We start from the raw sequence: 19,220 nt of genomic DNA, 5'->3' as shown, positions 1-19,220 counted from the left end.
CCGTCCACCCCACAATGACCCTTCCCAGAGGTCATCATCATTTTAAGTTCCATTACTTAAGTTAGATCCCCGTCCACCCCACAATGACCCTTCCCAGAGGTCATCATCATTTTAAGTTCCATTACTCTGTTGTCCTCTTCTACAGCACAATCACCACACCCTCCAGTATTAACAAGACTGCGTGCTCCATTCATCCATAAACCGTCCAGTATATTAGCAAGACCGTGTGCTCCATTTGTCCATAAACCTCCCGTATTAACAAGACTGAGTGCTCCATCCATTCATCCATAAACCTTCCAGTATTAACAAGACTGTGTGCTCCATTAGTCCATAAACTCTCCAGTATTAACAAAACTGTGTGCTCCATTCATCCATAAACCCTCCAGTATTAACAAGACTGTGTACTCCATTCATCCATAAACCTTCCAGTATTAACAAGACGGTGTGCTCCATTCATCCATAAACTCTCCAGTATTAACAAGACTGTGTGCTCCATTCATCCATAAACCCTCCAGTACTAACATGACTGTGTGCACCATTCTTCCATAAACCCTCCCGTATTAACAAGACTGTGTGCTCCATTCATCCATAAACCCTCCAGTATGAACAAGACTGTGTGCTCCATTCGTCCATAAACTCTCCCGTATTAACAAGACTGTGTGCTCCATTCACCCATAAACACTCCCATATTAACAAGACTGTGTGCTCCATTCGTCCATAAACCCTCCCATATTAACAAGACTGTGTGCTCCATTCACCCATAAACCCTCCCATATTAACAAGACTGTGTGCTCCATTCGCCCATAAACCCTCCCGTATTAACAAGACTGTGTGCTCCATTCGTCCATAAACTCTCTAGTACTAACAAGACTGTGTGCTACATTCATCCATAAACCCTCCCATATTAACAAGATTGTGTGCTCCATTCGTCCATAAACCCTCCAGTATTAACAAGACTGTGTGCTCCATTCGTCCATAAACCCTCCCATATTAACAAGACTGTGTGCTCCATTCACCCATAAACACTCCCGTATTAACAAGACTGTGTGCTCCATTCGTCCATAAACCCTCCCGTATTAACAAGACTGTGTGCTCCATTCACCCATAAACCCTCCCATATTAACAAGACTGTGTGCTCCATTCACCCATAAACCCTCCCGTATTAACAAGACTGTGTGCTCCATTCGTCCATAAACTGTCTAGTACTAACAAGACTGTGTGCTCCATTAGTCCATAAACCCTCCCATATTAACAAGATTGTGTGCTCCATTCATCCATAAACCGTCCAGTATATTAGCAAGACCGCGTGCTCCATTTGTCCGTAAACCTCCCGTATTAACAAGACTGAGTGCTCCATCCATTCATCCATAAACCTTCCAGTATTAACAAGACTGTGTGCTCCATTAGTCCATAAACTCTCCAGTATTAACAAAACTGTGTGCTCCATTCATCCATAAACCCTCCAGTATTATCAAGACTGTGTGCTCCATTCATCCATAAACCTTCCAGTATTAACAAGACGGTGTGCTCCATTCATCCATAAACTCTCCAGTATTAACAAGACTGTGTGCTCCATTCATCCATAAACCCTCCAGTACTAACATGACTGTGTGCACCATTCTTCCATAAACCCTCCCGTATTAACAAGACTGTGTGCTCCATTCATCCATAAACCCTCCAGTATGAACAAGACTGTATGCTCCATTCGTCCATAAACCCTCCCATATTAACAAGACTGTGTGCTCCATTCACCCATAAACACTCCCGTATTAACAAGACTGTGTGCTCCATTCGTCCATAAACCCTCCCATATTAACAAGACTGTGTGCTCCATTCACCCATAAACACTCCCGTATTAACAAGACTGTGTGCTCCATTCGTCCATAAACCCTCCCGTATTAACAAGACTGTGTGCTCCATTCACCCATAAACCCTCCCATATTAACAAGACTGTGTGCTCCATTCACCCATAAACCCTCCCGTATTAACAAGACTGTCTGCTCCATTCGTCCATAAACTCTCTAGTACTAACAAGACTGTGTGCTCCATTCGTCCATAAACCCTCCAGTATGAACAAGACTGTTTGCCCCAGTCATCCATAAACTTCCCAGTATGAACAAAACTGTGTGCTCCATTCGCCCATAAACCCACCCATATTAACAAGACTGTGCTCCATTCATCCATAATCCCTCCAGTATTAACAAGACTGCCTGCTCCATTCGTCCATAAACCCTCCCGTATTAACAAGACTGTGTGCTCCATTCGCCCATAAACCCTCCTGTATTAACAAGACTGTGTGCTCCATTCACCCATAAACCCTCCCATAGTAACAAGACTGTGTGGTCCATTCGCCCATAAACCCTCCCATATTAACAAGACTGTGTGCCCCAGTCATCCATAAACTCTCCAGTATGAACAAGACTGTGTGCTCCATTCGTCCATAAATCCTCCAGTATTAACAAGACTGTGTGCTCCATTCGTCCATAAACCCTCCCATATTAACAAGTCTTTGTGCTCCATTCATCCATAAACCCCCCCCGTATTAACAAGACTGTGTGCTCCATTCATCCATAAACCCTCCAGTATTAACAAGACTGTGTGCTCCATTAGTCCATAAACCCTCCCATATTAACAAGACTGTGCGCTCCATTCATCCATAAACCCTCCAGTATTAACAAGACTGTGTGCTCCATTCGTCCATAAACCCTCCAGTATTAACAAGACTGTGTGCTCCATTCATCCATAAACCCTCCAGTATGAACAAGACTGTGTGCCCCAGTCATCCATAAACTCTCCAGTATGAACAAGACTGTGTGCTCCATTCGTCCATAAACCCTCCCATATTAACAAGACTGCGTGCTCCATTCATCCATAAACCCTCCAGTATTAACAAGACTGTGTGCTCCATTAGTCCATAAACCCTCCCATATTAACAAGACTGTGTGCTCCATTCATCTATAAACCCTCCCGTATTAACAAGACTGTGTGCTCCATTCGCCCATAAACCCTCCCGTATTAACAAGACTGTGTGCTCCATTCACCCATAAACCCTCCCGTATTAACAAGACTGTGTGCTCCATTCATCCATAAACCCACCAGTACTAACAAGACTGTGTGCTCCATTCATCCATAAACCCTCCGATATTAACAAGACTGTGTGCTCCATTCGTCCATAAACCCTCCAGTATTAACAAGGCTGTGTGCTCCATTAGTCCATAAACCCTCCCATATTAACAAGACTGTGTGCTCCATTCATCTATAAACCCTCCCATATTAACAAGACTGTGTACTCCATTCGCCCATAAACCCTCCCGTATTAACAAGACTGTGTGCTCCATTCGCCCATAAACCCTCCGATATTAACAAGACTGTGTGCTCCATTCATCCATAAACCCACCAGTACTAACAAGACTGTGTGCTCCATTCGTCCATAAATCCTCTGATATTAACAAGACTGTGTGCTCCATTCGTCCATAAACCCTCCCGTATTAACAAGACTGTGTGCTCCATTTGTCCATAAACCCTCCAGTACTAACAAGACTGTGTGCTCCATTCGTCCATAAACCCTCCCATATTAACAAGACTGTGTGCTCCATTCGTCCATAAACCCTCCATTATTAACAAGACTGTGTGCTCCATTCGTCCATAAACCCTCCAGTTTTAACAAGACTGTGTGCTCCATTCATCCATAAACCCTCCCGTATTAACAAGATTGTATGCTCCATTCGTCCATAAACCCTCCAGTACTAACAAGACTGTGTGCTCCATTCGTCCATAAACCCTCCAGTATTAACAAGACTGTGTGCCCCAGTCATCCATAAACTCTCCAGTATGAACAAGACTGTGTGCTCCATTCATCCATAACTGGCATCAAGACAAGCTTCCGCATCCCTTGTATACGATGAAATTTAAGAGATCTTTCTTATCATTCTCTCTGCTTTCACACCATACCCTTCTACACATATATCTCAAATTGCCGTTCTGACCTCTCCCCTACTTACTTTCAGCCATTCAGACAAGCTCTTCCTTCCACATTCCCACTCATCGCACCATCTCAGTTTGTTTCGCTGAGTCACAGGCCAGGACGCCCGTATTCTTCCTGCTCTTCCTAAATATCCTGATACATTGTACAGATACTGGTAACTGGGAACATGTTTTTAAGATGTAAAAAAAAATGGCAGATTTTAAAAATTCCCTGCAGAGTATTTTGTCAAAAATGCTGCAGGAGCAAATGGATGTAACTAAGGAAATTATTGTTTTGATATGGAACACAAGATCTCAATTGCCTGGACATGGTAAGACCTTACTAAGTTTAATGCTACTGGCTGCCAAAAAAAAAAAAAACATTATTAGAAAATGGAAATCAAAATCTAAAGCAATTATATTTGAATATCATGAAGGAGATAAAGAGAATTGGAGGCAGGGTCTTTCGAAAAGGGAAGGAAAACAATTACATAAAATAAATGGAATTTGTGGGAACAATATATGCAGAATAATGTACAGAAGGAGTGAGGTTTAAGGGAAGGCAGGAGTCGAGTGATTTACGTAATGTTGGACTGAATGAATTAAGTCCTCCCCAGAACCTTCTTTTACAAGTATCACAGGGGATGGCACTGAAACTGTACTGTTAAGCTAGCAATCACTTTAATGATAACACTTTTGTGTCCATTCCAATCAGACAACTGCTCATACGTTTTACTGTAATGCACTTGCACGGACATTTAGTGCACTTGTGCAAAGATGGTGTCTTATCACACAAGTCATTATCATCTCTAGTAATAAAAAATGCATTAAAGATAAACTGCACTTTGCAAATGATTTTGTTCACATCAATGTATCACACTGCAAAACAAAGCAACCAAAATCGCTGCTTCACTAGATGACCAGAGAATCATCTCTGCTCTGCACTCATGGCTCTTTTCTTGTTCACATCCAAGTCTCTCTCTCAGATCTCTAGATTATCATCAGCATCTAACTTTGCAGCTCTCCTACCTTAAAATAATGTAAATAAATCCTGTCTATAACTATATACTAGTTTTCATCTCTCTTTTGTAGATGAAATTTGTATATTGCTGTATATGTAAATACAGCATGTTTGTTACTGTATAAAACTCTACAAAAATTAAATTGTATTAACCTCGGCCTTGTTTATATTACCCACTGGTTAATTTTAAAACTCCATTTCTGATGTTAAGAAACAGATTCATTTTTTTCTGTAAATTCTTTGTAAGTTTTGTAATTTTTTGTAACTCTAATGGAGCTTTTCTCCTCGGGCCTCTGCTGAAAATGGGCCTGAGTGCCCAGTCTGGCCATCCAATAAATAAATCACAAGTATTTAACTTGTAGGAGACATAATACTGCACCAGAGTGGAAGGGTCAATCTGAATATATTCACAACCACTTAAAGGATACATTTACTTTCTGACTTACCTGATCTTATTAGCTGCCAGTTCAGTGATGTATTCAGCTTCTGAAGGACTTAAAAACAGCAGACTGTTGCCATGACAGCCAATTCGGGCAGATCGCCCTACACGATGGACATACTCAGAAGGTGAGACTGGAGCATTATACTGGCATGAAAAACAAGTACAAGTGGAGTTTAACGAAAGCTGGAAACTGCAAATGATCATCTATAGAGCAATTCCAAAAAAGAAAGGCCAAACAATCATGTATTCCTCTGATATGCAAACTGATCAATACAGACCACTTTCAGTTATAACCCAGACAATACAGACCACTTTCAGTTATAACCCAAACAGCTGAGTATAAAGCAACAATATGTAACAACAATATCTACAGTTAGTTACAAAGCTAAGCAGATGAAGAATATATGACAGCAAAGTAGCATTCAATTGCTATAAGCTGAAACATTTACTGAGTCAGAACAGTAATTTCATTACTGTTTCAATTAAAAATAAGATCAAGCTGCCTGTATGACTAAGTCAGTTCTCAGAAGCTGTTTAAAAGTGCCAGGCTGACAAGTTTAGGAATTCCAATATGGTGGCAATAAGACTGAGAGGTCGTTTTGCCCAGTTTGCCATATGCTATGATCCAGGTGAGTGTTTTAATACAGCAGCTTGTGGATGGGGTTTCAAAACTGCCATCAAGAGTCTCATAAGTTCATAGGTATATACTAGGCTAACAGCCACTAGGGCCCTTAAAAGTTAGCCATGCAACCCAAATGTGACCCACAAATTTTATTTATACAGGGGATGATTTAGTGACTGACTCTGTCCATCAGAGAGACAGGCACCGGACCAGGGGTGAATTTCTAATTACCCATCCACTGGTCCAAGTTGTGATTAAATAGAGATAAGGAGGAACTCTGCTTAACATAGATGGGGAGCCCGTTCCAGAGAATGGAAATTGTCTGGGTAACATTTGTCCCTTCAATAAGTCCTGTTTATGTTGCAAGCACAATTTTTAAGTCTTTTATTCTAGTAGTTCTCATGCTGTTTGTCTTACCGATGTGCAAGTGTTCATCAAAACAATGTCCAGGGATGCCTTGCATGCCAGGCAAAGATCATCTATCAGATGTTCTTATGATACTGACTAAAGAGACAGAGCACTGTGGTGATCAGTCTAGGGCATTGTGTTTACTCCCTGAATTCTTTTTGTACGGAACCTTTGTAGGTGTTCCAACTGCTGCATGTGTCTGGTTAGTTACATACCGAAGGTGGGCATTATACTGCATGATGGGTCTGATAATGGCTGAGTACAGTAGCATGATGACATCTCTGAACCTGGACATCACGCCCTTGCTTATAAGTTGAGCAACACAGAAGGATTTTCTTACTACATTGGACAAATGTTGGTTGTTGGTCAAAGACTAGGTTCCTATCTACACAAGTTACCTGAACCCTGACTAATGAATCAACTTTTAAAGGTTTTTATTGATGTTGTAGTTACCCAGGGTGGCAGACTTCCCAAATGGTACTATAATGCACTTCTTGGTATTGTGTTTTAGGACATGGTTTTGGCACCAAGTGTTTGTCTGTGTTAGACCTTCCTGAAGGGTGTTCTCATCTTGAGGGGGACTCACTGACTGCTCCCAGTTTGCAATCTGCGAACTTGGTTAGCCAGAGGCCTTGACATCCATGATGTAGATGGCAAAGAGAAGTGGGCCTAGCACAGAGCCCTGGGGGACTTCAATGTTAACCAGCCAATTTGTGGAAGTGGCCTCAACGATTCTAACCTCTAAGGTCCTATCAGTGAGCCAGCCAGCTAACTATCCAGTGTGTTATAAAGGGGGTTATACCTAGTTCCACAAGTTTGTTGACAAGTTACCAAGTTTGTATTACATGCTTTAGCCAGATCTAAGTAAGCAGTATGCACCATTTTCCTCTCATCCTTTGCCTCAGTGACCTTTTCAAAGAAGTCCACTAAATTCAGTAAGCATGACCTTACTTTGTCTAAGCCAGACTACAATGGATCAAGTGTCTGGATGTACCTTATGTCCTTGTTGATAATTTCTATGGCAATTCTTTCCATGGCTTTGCAAATAAGACTAGTCAGACTAATTGGTCTCTAGTTTCCAAGATCTGTTGAAGGTCCTCCTTTATGAATGGGATGACTGTTACAGTCCTTCATTCACATAGCACTAAGCTTGTTTTAAGATTATGGTTAAATAATGACTGCAGGGGTCCTAAGTTGTATTTTAGACTGTTCAAGAGGCATTCTGGGATGTTATCAGGGCCATTGAGGCAGTGTTCTTGGCTTTAATGAATGCAGCTAGTGCATGCCCCATAGTTATAGTTCGAGGAGCTATGTTTGAGGGTGAGGGGGTAAGAGCCGAAAATGAATTTGTCTGCTAACAGGTTGACTACATCATCAGGATTGGCGAATGTGACACCATTAACCACCAGTTCAGCACATTGTTTGGTGCTACCCTTGTGGTTTCTGACATAGTTGTAGAAGGCCTTATGATTAACTTTCACCTGGGAGGCTATCTTAACCTCAAAGCTGGTTCTGCTTGACCTAATCAGCCCTCAGAGTTGCCTACTTAGTTTGATGAGAGGGTTTTTATTTTTATGGGAATTACCCTTTCTGGATTTTTGCCATAATTTTTTCCTTGTGTTGTATATCCTGTTTAATATGGGATGCCACCAGGGCAGTTTGTTTCTATTAAGATTAGTTATAGGCTTACTTTTGGCAGGTACAGCAGCCACTGACATGGTTGTACAGAGTTTCTGAGACACATTCAGCATAGCCTGCTGTGTTCTCAGAGTTTGGAGGGACACTGAATTTTGACAAACTATTGCTTAATAAAAAGTAGTTTGCCTTGGAATAGTTCCTAACCGTTACTAGTTTTACTAGGGTTATGCAGTTGATTCTGATTTCAAAGGAGACAGCTTATATCATCAGACCTCACCAAGGAGAATAAGACATTGGGGAACTGCAGCTTTCCCCCATATTTGTGAGCATGAGGTCCAGTATGTTGGAACTTCTAGTGGGCGTATTCACTATTTGCTCAAAGGCGTTTGAATTTACAAAGTCCAGGAATCTCTGTGCCTGGAGACTTGAGGCCACAAAGGATTCCCAGTCTATAGAGGGGTAATTAAAGTCTCCCATGAGTCGGGTGTTAGCTTGGATAGTAAGTTGTCTCCAGTAGTTCCACGTATGCATTGTCATCTTCTTGGGACATGGAGGGTGACCTATAGCTGGCAAGGATATGGTATGGGATTTTGTCTGTGGTGATCTGCATGTGAAGGACTCCAGCTTGCCATCCTGTCTGACTACCCTAGAAGTGTGATTGTTACTGATGTATATTGAGACACCTCCACCTTTAGCCCATGTCTGTGCAGCTATTGGTCAAGAAGTGTGGAAGCCACTGAAACCTTGCACTGCCAGCTACTCTCTGCTTTAAACTATGTCTCTGTAACTATATTCTTGAGTGTGAGGAGGGCTTGGAGGAAGTGTATTTTTTATTTATGCTCCTGGCATTGAGCAGTAACACCTCAAGGTTCAGATGAGTTGATTTTGGTATATTGGTAATTCTTGGTTAAGCAAAGTGGTCTCTTAACCATATCCACCCAAAATGACAAATATTCTATTACCAGAAAGATAGGTAATTGTTGAAATCAATAATTTTTTCCTCAAACTATGTCATCATTGTCAGTGACTATAGTATGCTGCTTACTGCTAGGCTCATACCAGCCTGGGACACATACTCTGAAAGATCCATAATGTTGCTCTTCATATAGTCCAGGGAGGCACATCTTGGGTCACTTACACCTACATGGACTATGGTGGAATCATATTGATACCTGTGGCGTAATGACTTGGGTGTGTGCGTGATTTGGCAGATCCTGGCTTCAGATATCAGCCTGGTTAGAGGGGCATCAGTATATCTTGCTATGGAGTCCCCTATGACAACAGTCCTGGGAATTATGTTTGCTTGCCTTAGTGGTTTAGTGTTTGGAGCTTCACTGAGAATGACAGTATGTGTGGTGTTGTTAGGTGTTATCTTTTTCGGAGTGCTTTTTGGGCTTGCTGAGGATAGCTCTGAGAGAAGGCAATCTAGCCAGTCTTGGTTGTTTAGGAGGATTGTTTTTAATTGCCTCAGCACAGGTTTGTCTGTGTGTGTGTTGTATGTGTGTGGTTTCAATAACCTGATGTGCTTCTGTATGCAAGAGTTTCACCTACAATGTCATTATGTAAGTACACCTCTCACATACTGTGACTGCTTCTTTAAGGATTAAGTAGCTGTCAGTAAACATAAGACAACTGCACCATTGTCTCAAGATGCCTATATCCACCAAGCTGGCTACAGAGAAGTTAGAAAATTGCATATCCGTATTGTCCTTTGATTGGTGAACTATAAGGGGGTGATGTATTGGGGTTAGAAGGCTATTAAGGGTGTTTTGTTGGTGCAGACTAATAAGGGTGCTTTTCAGATTATGCCAAACACTGACAATTCTACTAACTTTAATGTTTATACAATGCTGAATTCTACTAAATCTGTTGGTATTGACACTCAATGCCCAACTGGCTACTCTAAGCTTGTCGGCATACAATGTATTTATTTTGCTGGTTTACAGGATGCAGGTTTATGCACCATTCTAGAGGGAAAATTTGCTTTCTGGGTATTTGCTACTGTACAGGGCACTGCTAACCCACACAAATGTGCAAAATTTACAGCAGCACAGAAAAAAACAGAAAGTAACTAATGAGCCATCTGGTGCTTTTGTGTACTTCCCAACTCAGATAAGCCCAGGCAAACACCTCCTGCCACAAGATGAATAAACCCAGTCCTCCTAATGTAAAAACACACAGTAGAAAAGATCCACAAGTACAATGCTACCGCAAGATTCACAGGGAGAAATGCTTCTTTTTTGTAAGGTACAAGAGTGATAGACCAGTGTTGTGAGTCTGAAGATTTTATTTTGATACACTTGTATAGTAATTCAATTTCCATCTATGGAATATTGGCAGATTTTGTCAAGTCACACTCCATAAAAGGGATCAGGATGTATTGGTTAAAGTAAAGAGTCTAGCTGCTTTCTGTGCTACTCTTGAGTTTATTTTCCATATTTTAATTAGCGTTTCTGCATGGTGGGTGTAAGTTACAAACTGTTGCGCAACAATACACGAAAATACCCGAATCTGGTGACATATTTAAAGTAACTACATTGTCTCAAAAATAGGTAAAGGAGGAAATGTTTGTTTTCTAAGGTATGTTACATAATATGACTTTTATAACACATATTTCTGGAGAAATACACACAGGTAACCAAAGTTTGCATTTTCACCAGGTTGTTCATTACCAAGTAGAAGTAAATGCCTTTATGACAAGGATATCTGTATGATTTAATTGTTTCATCCTCTGCAGAATATCAAAGTAACTGGTGCACCAGGTTAACAGATGACCATTATGAAAACAGTAACGTGCTCAACAGAATGCGTTTATGAAACCAGGAATATAACTACACTACCCAACAAATGTACACTCATATGCAATCAAAGTTTGTTACTGTCAGCTGCTTGGTCAAAGATTAAATCACATAACGATCAGTTACCTCATTATGGCACTGAGGAAAGCATCAGAATTTAATCTGCAATGGCTACTCGACCAGTAATAATTGCTTGATCAGCAATGACTCTCACGTAATGTAATATTCAGTCAAGAAGTAGGTTGCTTCAATTCTTAATATGTTACTGCATTAGCTATCCAGAGCTGCTGTCATTCAAGTAGGTAGCCAGCTGTTAGATTAAGTAGCGGGAGAATACTTTGAGCAATATTTATGAAATAAGCACAACTCACAATGAACGCCTGGCAACCCCTTAGTCTTAGAAGCAGTTAAAATATTGTGAGTGCAGTTCAGTCAGAAAATATGTTCAAAAGAAAATCTATATGTGAAAAGCCAAGACTACAGAACTAAATTAAAATGTTCTGTGCTTCTCCTAATTAAAACAAAGTAAACCAGTATGCTCCTACCAAAATACTGTAGATAGAAACAATCTAGGAAAAAATAGTGTAGTTTATCTCCCAAACACCTACGGAGCACACCTGAGCCCTCCTGCAGAGCTGCTGGCTAGAGGCATATGAGAGGCAGGCAGGGTCTAATTGCTCCCTGCAGGTCAGTGCTTGCGGACACAGCTCCCAGGATAGATGTGCTTACCCTGCAGACAGGAAAGGACAACTCAGGGCTTGTTGAAACACTGATCACTAATAAATGTTTGCATGGGTATGCATGATAGCAGAAAAATAATGGTAGTGTTTGCAAAAAATAAAAAACATTTCATTTGTAAATATTGCCGAGTCTGTACAGTGATAATTATGAACCTTAAAAAAGTAATTTCACCCTTATTTCTTTTAAACAATAGGTATACTGGAAACACAACAGTGATTTAACAATTGCTAAACAGTGTTAAAGTTAAGCAGTTTTTTAAATTCTCATTCCAGACAAGATTCACATTTGCAAGTTAGCAGAGTGCACACTTCTATAGCTCTTAAGTAATCAAGCAAAGCTTATTCATTATAAATCCTTTCTTCTCCTTCCTTCAGTTTTTATACTTTTAAAAATGCTTATTACCTTTAACATCTTTACAATGCAGGATAATTTTAATTCAGCATAACAAAAGTATTTATTAAAATGCTAACAGCCACACAGACATGTTTTAAGAAGAGCAGCTTTTTCATCCGCATTAACTTATAATCCATTCTGCCCCTTTTTTCATTACAGTTTGACAAACAGACTGAAAAGACAACTGAAATGAGTGGCAGGTTGTGACCTTCTGCAATCAGCTATGCCTAAGCACAGAGACTAAAGGTTAATTACAAGTACGTACATGTTAGAGTAATACGCATGCACTCACTTACTAAATAGGCAAAGCTACTTCTTTTCACGGGCAGCCCAGGAATATTTACCAGAGTGACAGTCAGAATCATACAGTATATGCACGTGAAGAGTGAGGGATTCAAACCTAGGAGTACATTATGCAGCTTGGCAGCAATTCATAGCCCTTAGCAAAAAAGGACACTTGTGTTAAGAATGTACAATAAATTAAGGTATTCCAGTAGATTCACCGACACAGTCCTCACTTTTAGGATTCCTGCTTGCAGATAAACCCAACTGGCTGGCCCACCTTCCAGAGCTCTACCTTCCCTCACAGAGCATTGGCAGATGCCCTTCCACCACTATGTAAGCATGTCAAGTAGTGTAACAGGGACACTCACTAATGCTATAGTCAGATCTTATACAAGACCCTGGTGCCAAAGCCCAAGTAGACAGATGAAAACAGCCCTATGTACCCCAGAGGTCCCCAATTTCCCCTCTCCACGTAGTACATACATGTAAAAACAGTTAGTGGGGCCCGGTAGGAAAGTGAAAGGGAGATGATAGTGCCACCCCAACCCCTGCAGCAAGGAATAAAGGTCATAAAGGTGAGAAAGAAGGGGAAGGTGGGGAGGTAGCTAGACTGCAACCTCCTCATATAACTACATTTATGGTAAGTTCCCAACACAACTATATTATACTTATACAGTATTCACTGTTACAGTCCTCACTTTTGGGAAGATTCCCAAATTCTACAGAAAACAGGTGATTTGAGGCATTCAATATGGCGATAAGGCCCTGCTGTATGGCAGAGGCCAATCCTGTCCTGGAGGCTAACCCTAAATTGCAGTGTCTTGAAAAGGAGTGATCAGAAGTCAAGTTGCTACTTGAAGCATAGCATTTGTGGTGACTCCTCTGAGGAAGGCTATGGTGGCTGCAGTTCCTCAAGTGGAGTGGGCTTTGATATGCCCTGGAAAAAGTTTGTCATTAGCTGTATACGAAAAGGAAATACAATAAGCAAGTAATTTAGAAAGTTTCTTTTCTAACTGGTTTCCCTTCTTCTGGTTTCCAAAGAAGACAAATAACTGACCTATCTTTCTGAATTATTTGATTCTAAACAAATAAAATCTGTCTATGCACATCAAACAAATAAAGGGTTGTTTCTCCTCTGTTCTCTGGGTTTGGAAAGAAACCAAACAATGGGGTGGTTTGGTAAAGTGATAACTTAGAAATCACCTTAGGCATGTAGGAAGGGTTAGTACAAAGGGGTAATCTGTTTTACTGGAACAAGAGCAGCATCTTTGTACATCAAAGCCTGAAGCTCAGAATTTCTCCTAGCAGAGGTAACAGCAGCTGTTTCAAAGACTGCCAAAGTCAGTTTTCTAAAACATAGTTTAGATTCCATGGTAGAGCAACATCTTTTCTTGGGGGATGAAGATGCAGAACCCCCTTCAGAAACTCCTTAACAGAAGGCCTGCAGTACAGGGGTGGATCCATGGGTAGTCAGGCTGAAACAACAGAAGTAGGCTCTTTGTTAGATCTGTAAGATATGCCAGTTTTGTAAAGGCCTAACAGATATTTGGCTGTGGCTGACAAGGGTCACTGGCTAGTCCACCTACCTCATTACCAAACAGTAAATAAACAATAAATATTCCTGTACCACAACCAATTTAACCTCGTTTAGTTCTAAGTTCCTGGACTGGTACATGGGAGGAAGGTTTCTTTCACTTAGCTTGGTAAGATTTCTTTATGTTTGGTTTCTTGGCCTCATAATCTTAAGCATGTCCTCATAAATATGCATGCCAAACTGGAACAACTATCAAATCATCTAAAATGTTACCCTTGTAGTATCCAGGAACCCTTTATTTTGAATCAGATAATCTGCACATTGAGGCAACACTTTCTATTTTACTGTTGCCAGGGTGTATGAGAGGGGGAACCAGTGTTGTTTTGGCCCAAAAGAGGCTAGAAGAATGATTTCTGGCCTTTCCACCTTGATTTTTAGTGGTGCCCCTAGGAATAAGGGTATAGGAGGAAATGTGTATAGACAAAGACTTGTCCAGTTTGGGAGATGGTATCTATTCTCCAAGCTTCTGGAGTTGCTGTTCTTCAGCAAAACTGTCTCAGTTGCTTGTTTACAGGACAGGCAAAAAGAAGTTGTGTTCTTACTATAACGTTCCATCTGTGTTGTCCATCTTTATTTTCTACAGCTTGAGCTTACTGACTGAGCTCCTCCTCTATACCTACTATGCCCCGCTCCTGCAACATACCTCAGATCGAGTTTACCATCAAAGGCACAGCACATAAACATATTTATACTAGAGAAATACAAAATTCTACTAACAAAACATCAAGAGCTCAACCTAAGGAATAGAAATTCATTTGAACATTCAACCAGGCTTCCCAAAGACTTGGGGAGGAGGATGGGGGTGTTGGTGGGGGTGATAAGGTTAATAGAAATGAAGATGGGCTACACACACAAAACATCATGGTAAGAACATGAACATAACTTCTTTATCAGATGTTGTCCTCTTCATGTCATTAACCTGTGGGACATAGTCCCCAGCTACTCTGAGATCTAGGGTGGCCCTCATGGAAGGATATCCTGGAGAACAGTAGAACCAAAAGCACTTCTACTCCTGGATAGGATGTCCAATTTGTAATCTGTAATAAATGGATTAGACCAAGTAGCTACTGCACAAATGTCCTCAATGGAGACTCTAGACCAAAAGGCCTAAGAAGTAGCCATGAATCTTGTGGAGTGGGCCTTTATTTGTCCTGGTAAGGGAACGTTTGTGGATGAGTAAATAAAGGTACTACAGTCTTTCAACCATCTAACTAGTGAGATTTGGGTAATAGATTTACCTCTTTTTGCCATACAGAAAGAAACAAACAACTGATCAGACTTCCTAAAGGACTTGGTCCTGTGTAAATAAAAACAAAACTGTCTATGAACATCAAGCAAATGGAGAGTACATTCACCTTTGTTTTGATAGTTGGGAAAAAAGACTGGAAGATCGATGGACTGATTAATATTCCTTTCCTTAGCCACCTTGGGTAAAAACGAAGGATTAGCACACATGTTCACTCTATCCTTGTGAAAAATCAAATATGGAAATGGTTCAAACACTCTTCCCAGATGTAACAGCTACCAGAAAAAACATTTTCCAGGAAAGGAATTTCAAATTCACAGTAGCTGCAGGTTCAAAGTGCGGGTGAACCAAGGCTTGTAAAATCATTGTTGGATCCCAAGGAGGAGTAGGATCTTTCACTGGAAGCCACAGTAGGAAAGTGCCCTGAGTAAAGTTTTACAGAGCTTAGAAGAGGCAAGGGATAAAGAATCAAAACCAAAGTGAAAATTGGATATGGCTCCTAGCTGGACTTTGACAGTAGAATGACTAGCTCCTGCATAGAAAAGGGATCCATCTATTTCCGTTCTGCCTAAATAGCAAATATTTTCCACTTACTCCTACAAACCTTACATGTCAAAGACCTACATGAGGACCAACATTTTTTTGAATGGGGGAAGAAAGGCTGGGAAATCTTGCCATCATTGGAAGTGCAGAAACCATGCAGTTAGCTACAGGCCCTGTATGTCTGGATGGGGATGCCCTGATGGGTGAGATCTGGGGCTGGATACAACCTCACTGGATCGCAAACCAGATGAGACCAAAGAAAGGTGAACAAGGTTTGTCGAGGCCAAAATGGGGCAATGAGGATAACTCTGCACTGTAACCTGACAGCTTTCTGCAAGAACGTGGGAGTTAGAGGTACAGGAGGAAAGGCATACAGAAGACTGGAGGGCCAAACAGGACTAGAGCATCTCTGGATGACTGTCCCTGAGGCGGGATCAAGGCAAAGTACCTGCTGCATTTGTTGCTGAAAGGGGAAGCAAAAAGATCACAGCATGGATGTCTGCCATTGACTACTTCAGAGACCACTTGTGAGGCGTCAGTAGAACTTGACTAAGCCCATCTGTGCATTGCTACCAGAAAACGGTTGGTGGAGATAGCCCACTGCCAAGTCCTCATTGCCTCTCGACATGGGGGGAGGGGGTAGGTCCTGGTTCCTCTCTGTTTGTTGATGTACCAAAGTACTGACATGTTGTCCGTATGGATCGTAATAGTTTCTAGAGGGAGAAAGCTGTCAAGTTCCTGCAACACTAGAAGAACCGCTCTCATCTCCAGTACACTGATATGTAACCTGGTCTCCTGGGACATCCATGTGCCTTGTACTGTTTGACCCAGATAATGCCCCCCCCAGCTGGGAGGTGTCCGTGGTCACCATGGTGTTGGGGATGGAAGGATAAATGGGCGTCCAAGAATAACATCTGTGGAGCGAGGCCTCCAGAGCAGACATTCCTTGCACACTTGTGACAGTTTTATGGGAAAACCTGGGAGGATTCCTGAGCAGTGACCACTGACTGGCTAACGTCCACTGCAATATCCTCATGGGGAAACGAGCCAAGGGTAGAAGAGTTATTGTAGCCACCATAAAATCCAATGCCCTGAGCACTAAACTGTCTGGAAGTTGAGGTATGGCTAGAATTGGGCTGACTGTTGTCAGGTAAGCACAGGACGTCCTTGTATCCATACCAGCTCTGATGAAATATATGACCTGAACCGGTTCTAACTGGGATTTCTGCATATTGATAGTTATCCCTAAAGTTGGGGCTAGCCATAGTAAATAGTCTCTGGCTTGAATGAGTAGATGCCTGGTTGGAGCGGTCAGAAGCCAATCACCCAGATACAGAAAAATCTGGTACCCTACAGCCTGAAATGCACTGCCATCACTGCGAAGCATTTGGTGAACATCCTGGGGAATGTGGTAAGACCAAATGGGAGTGACCTGAACTGGTAATGACTGGCTCCCAGCCTAAAATGTAGAAATTCTCTGGAGCATCTGCCCATCTTTATATGGTAGTATGCGCCCTTCAGGTCCACAGAACACATCCATTTGTCTGTCTTCAGAAGAGGCAGGATGGACTGGATTGTGGCCACCCTGAACTTTGCGTGTTTCATCGATTTGTTCAGAGAGGTCAGGTCCAGAATAGGTCTCAGGTCCCCTGTCTTTTTAGGTGCTAAAAAGAATCTGGAGTAAAATCCCAATCTGACTTGTTCAGGGGGGTCCTCTTTTTTATTTTTATTTTTTTTATTTATTTAACATTTGTTGACCGGGAAAGTCCGACTAGGTTCCACAGATCCTGTTTTCAGCAGAGGTCCGGGGAGAAATGCTCCAGAAGCATGTCTTTAGAATGTGGGAGGAAACCGGAGTACCCAGAGGAAACCCCAGGTGAGGGAGAACATGCAAACTCCACACAGAAGGCACCCCAGCCGAGAATCGAACCAGAGAACCTCTTGCTGTGAGGCGACAGCATTAACCGCTGCACCACTGCGCCGCCCACTTCTTGGATGACTCTATTTTATAAAAGCTTTCCTAGTTCGTGGGCCACGTCCTCTCTCTGACTGGGTGGAACATCGAGGAGGTAACATTTTCTCTTGGGAGTTTCCAGAGAAGGAATGAAGTATCCTCTGGATATGATCCTTAGCACCCATTTGTCACTTGTGATGGCCTCCCAGGCTTCTGGGTGCAAGAAGAATTGCCCCCCCCCGACTGCCTCCACAGGAGGACAGACAGATAACTTTTCAGGATCGCTGGAAGGGTTTGTTCTGAAGGGCTTCCCACAACCTCTGATTTTGCGGACCACCTCAGCCGCATGGGTGGTGTCTTACATTCTGATTATTTCCCCCTCTGCATCGGGGGGGGGGGGGTATTCTCCCCGAGTGCCCTGAAAAGACATCCCAAAGACCTGCATTTGGGGCGTTTCTCTCTGGGCCTCCGCTGAAAATATGCTCTGTCCTAGTTGGACTTTCCTGGTCAACAAATGTTAAATAAAATAAAAGGACCTTGTGACTTCCTAAACCAAATTTTTTTACTCCCACACGGTCCTTTCTAGGGTGGAGAAACATATTCCAGTGGCAGACAAGGTCTTTCTGTCCTTCTCACTCTGAGAGTGTCTCACAAACAGTCAGTCCAAATAAGGTGGAGCCATCAAAGGGGCTAATAAAGGCTTGTTTGAAAGGCTCTGCAAAATCGCACAGCTTCATACAGGCATGACGACTCATGGCAATGCCTGAACCAGCTGCCCTTGAGGTACCTTCTGCAGCATAGGAAATCAACCTCATGGACACACTAGCTAGTGACTGTAGAGTGGCCAGTTTGGAGGAAAAGATTTTCTGATCCTTGGCAGACATGGACCCTGGGGTTGACCTAGAAAGTTCCTTTACTAAGTCCCTTTGTAGCCTTGTAAAGTGAGATGAATAGTTTAATGCTCTCAAGGTGAACATGGAAAAGCTGTAAACTCTTTTGCCAAGTCTGTCCAAAGCCCGGAATGGACAGAGGAGCTGTCCTGCACAAGCTCCTTCTTGGTGGCTGCTGCAACAACCATGGCATTTACAGGTACATCTTTGGCCCAAAGCAACTTATCTGCGGCAGAACTAAGAATGTTGTCCACTCATTTCAGGATTGGCTCTATTGTATCTGGTTCCTTTCAAGCCCTGGAAGATGCCATCTGGATCAGAAATTTGGCTGGGGGGGCGACAGCCACGTAGTAGATGGGCTAGCTCAGAAAGCCTCCCACAACACCGATTCCTCATGGGAAGGGTTCTGGGCTGTCCAACCACCCCACTGGCACAGGATTTCTAAAATGTCTCCAAAGGAGATGTTGGGTATAGACTTTGTGAACACTTCTCTTTTCTCGAAATCTGTGTCCGTGGTAATAGATTCCATAGGGGAATCAATGTGTCCCCTTTTACACAGACTTGTTTGGGGAACATCTTCTGTGGTACGCTCTGTTAAGGTATCAGAAGATGCTAGGTGTTTCACAGTGGAAAGTGTGTGGAGACTTTGAGGGGTCCACTATCCATGTGACAGACTGGAGGC

At 42.1% G+C, this 19,220-nt stretch overlaps 1 protein-coding gene across 1 annotated transcript in view; it reads right to left on the bottom strand.

Annotated features, from left to right (window-relative positions):
- DDX31 (DEAD-box helicase 31) overlaps positions 1 to 19,220 on the bottom strand; it is a 2,738,529-nt gene that overhangs the window by 900,782 nt on the left and 1,818,527 nt on the right. Inside the window, exon 16 of the mRNA XM_044057921.1 lies at positions 5,431 to 5,570. Coding sequence (XP_043913856.1) covers positions 5,431 to 5,570 — 140 coding nt within the window. The remainder of the gene's footprint in view (positions 1 to 5,430; positions 5,571 to 19,220) is intronic.

Source organism: Protopterus annectens, chromosome 16.part0 (genome assembly GCF_019279795.1).
Source record: "Protopterus annectens isolate FY-2018-M chromosome 16.part0, PAN1.0, whole genome shotgun sequence".
NCBI classification, from domain to species: Eukaryota; Metazoa; Chordata; order Ceratodontiformes; family Protopteridae; genus Protopterus; species Protopterus annectens.
The sequence above is the reverse complement of the archived record's forward strand: the minus strand, read 5'-3'. Positions and strand labels throughout refer to the sequence as shown.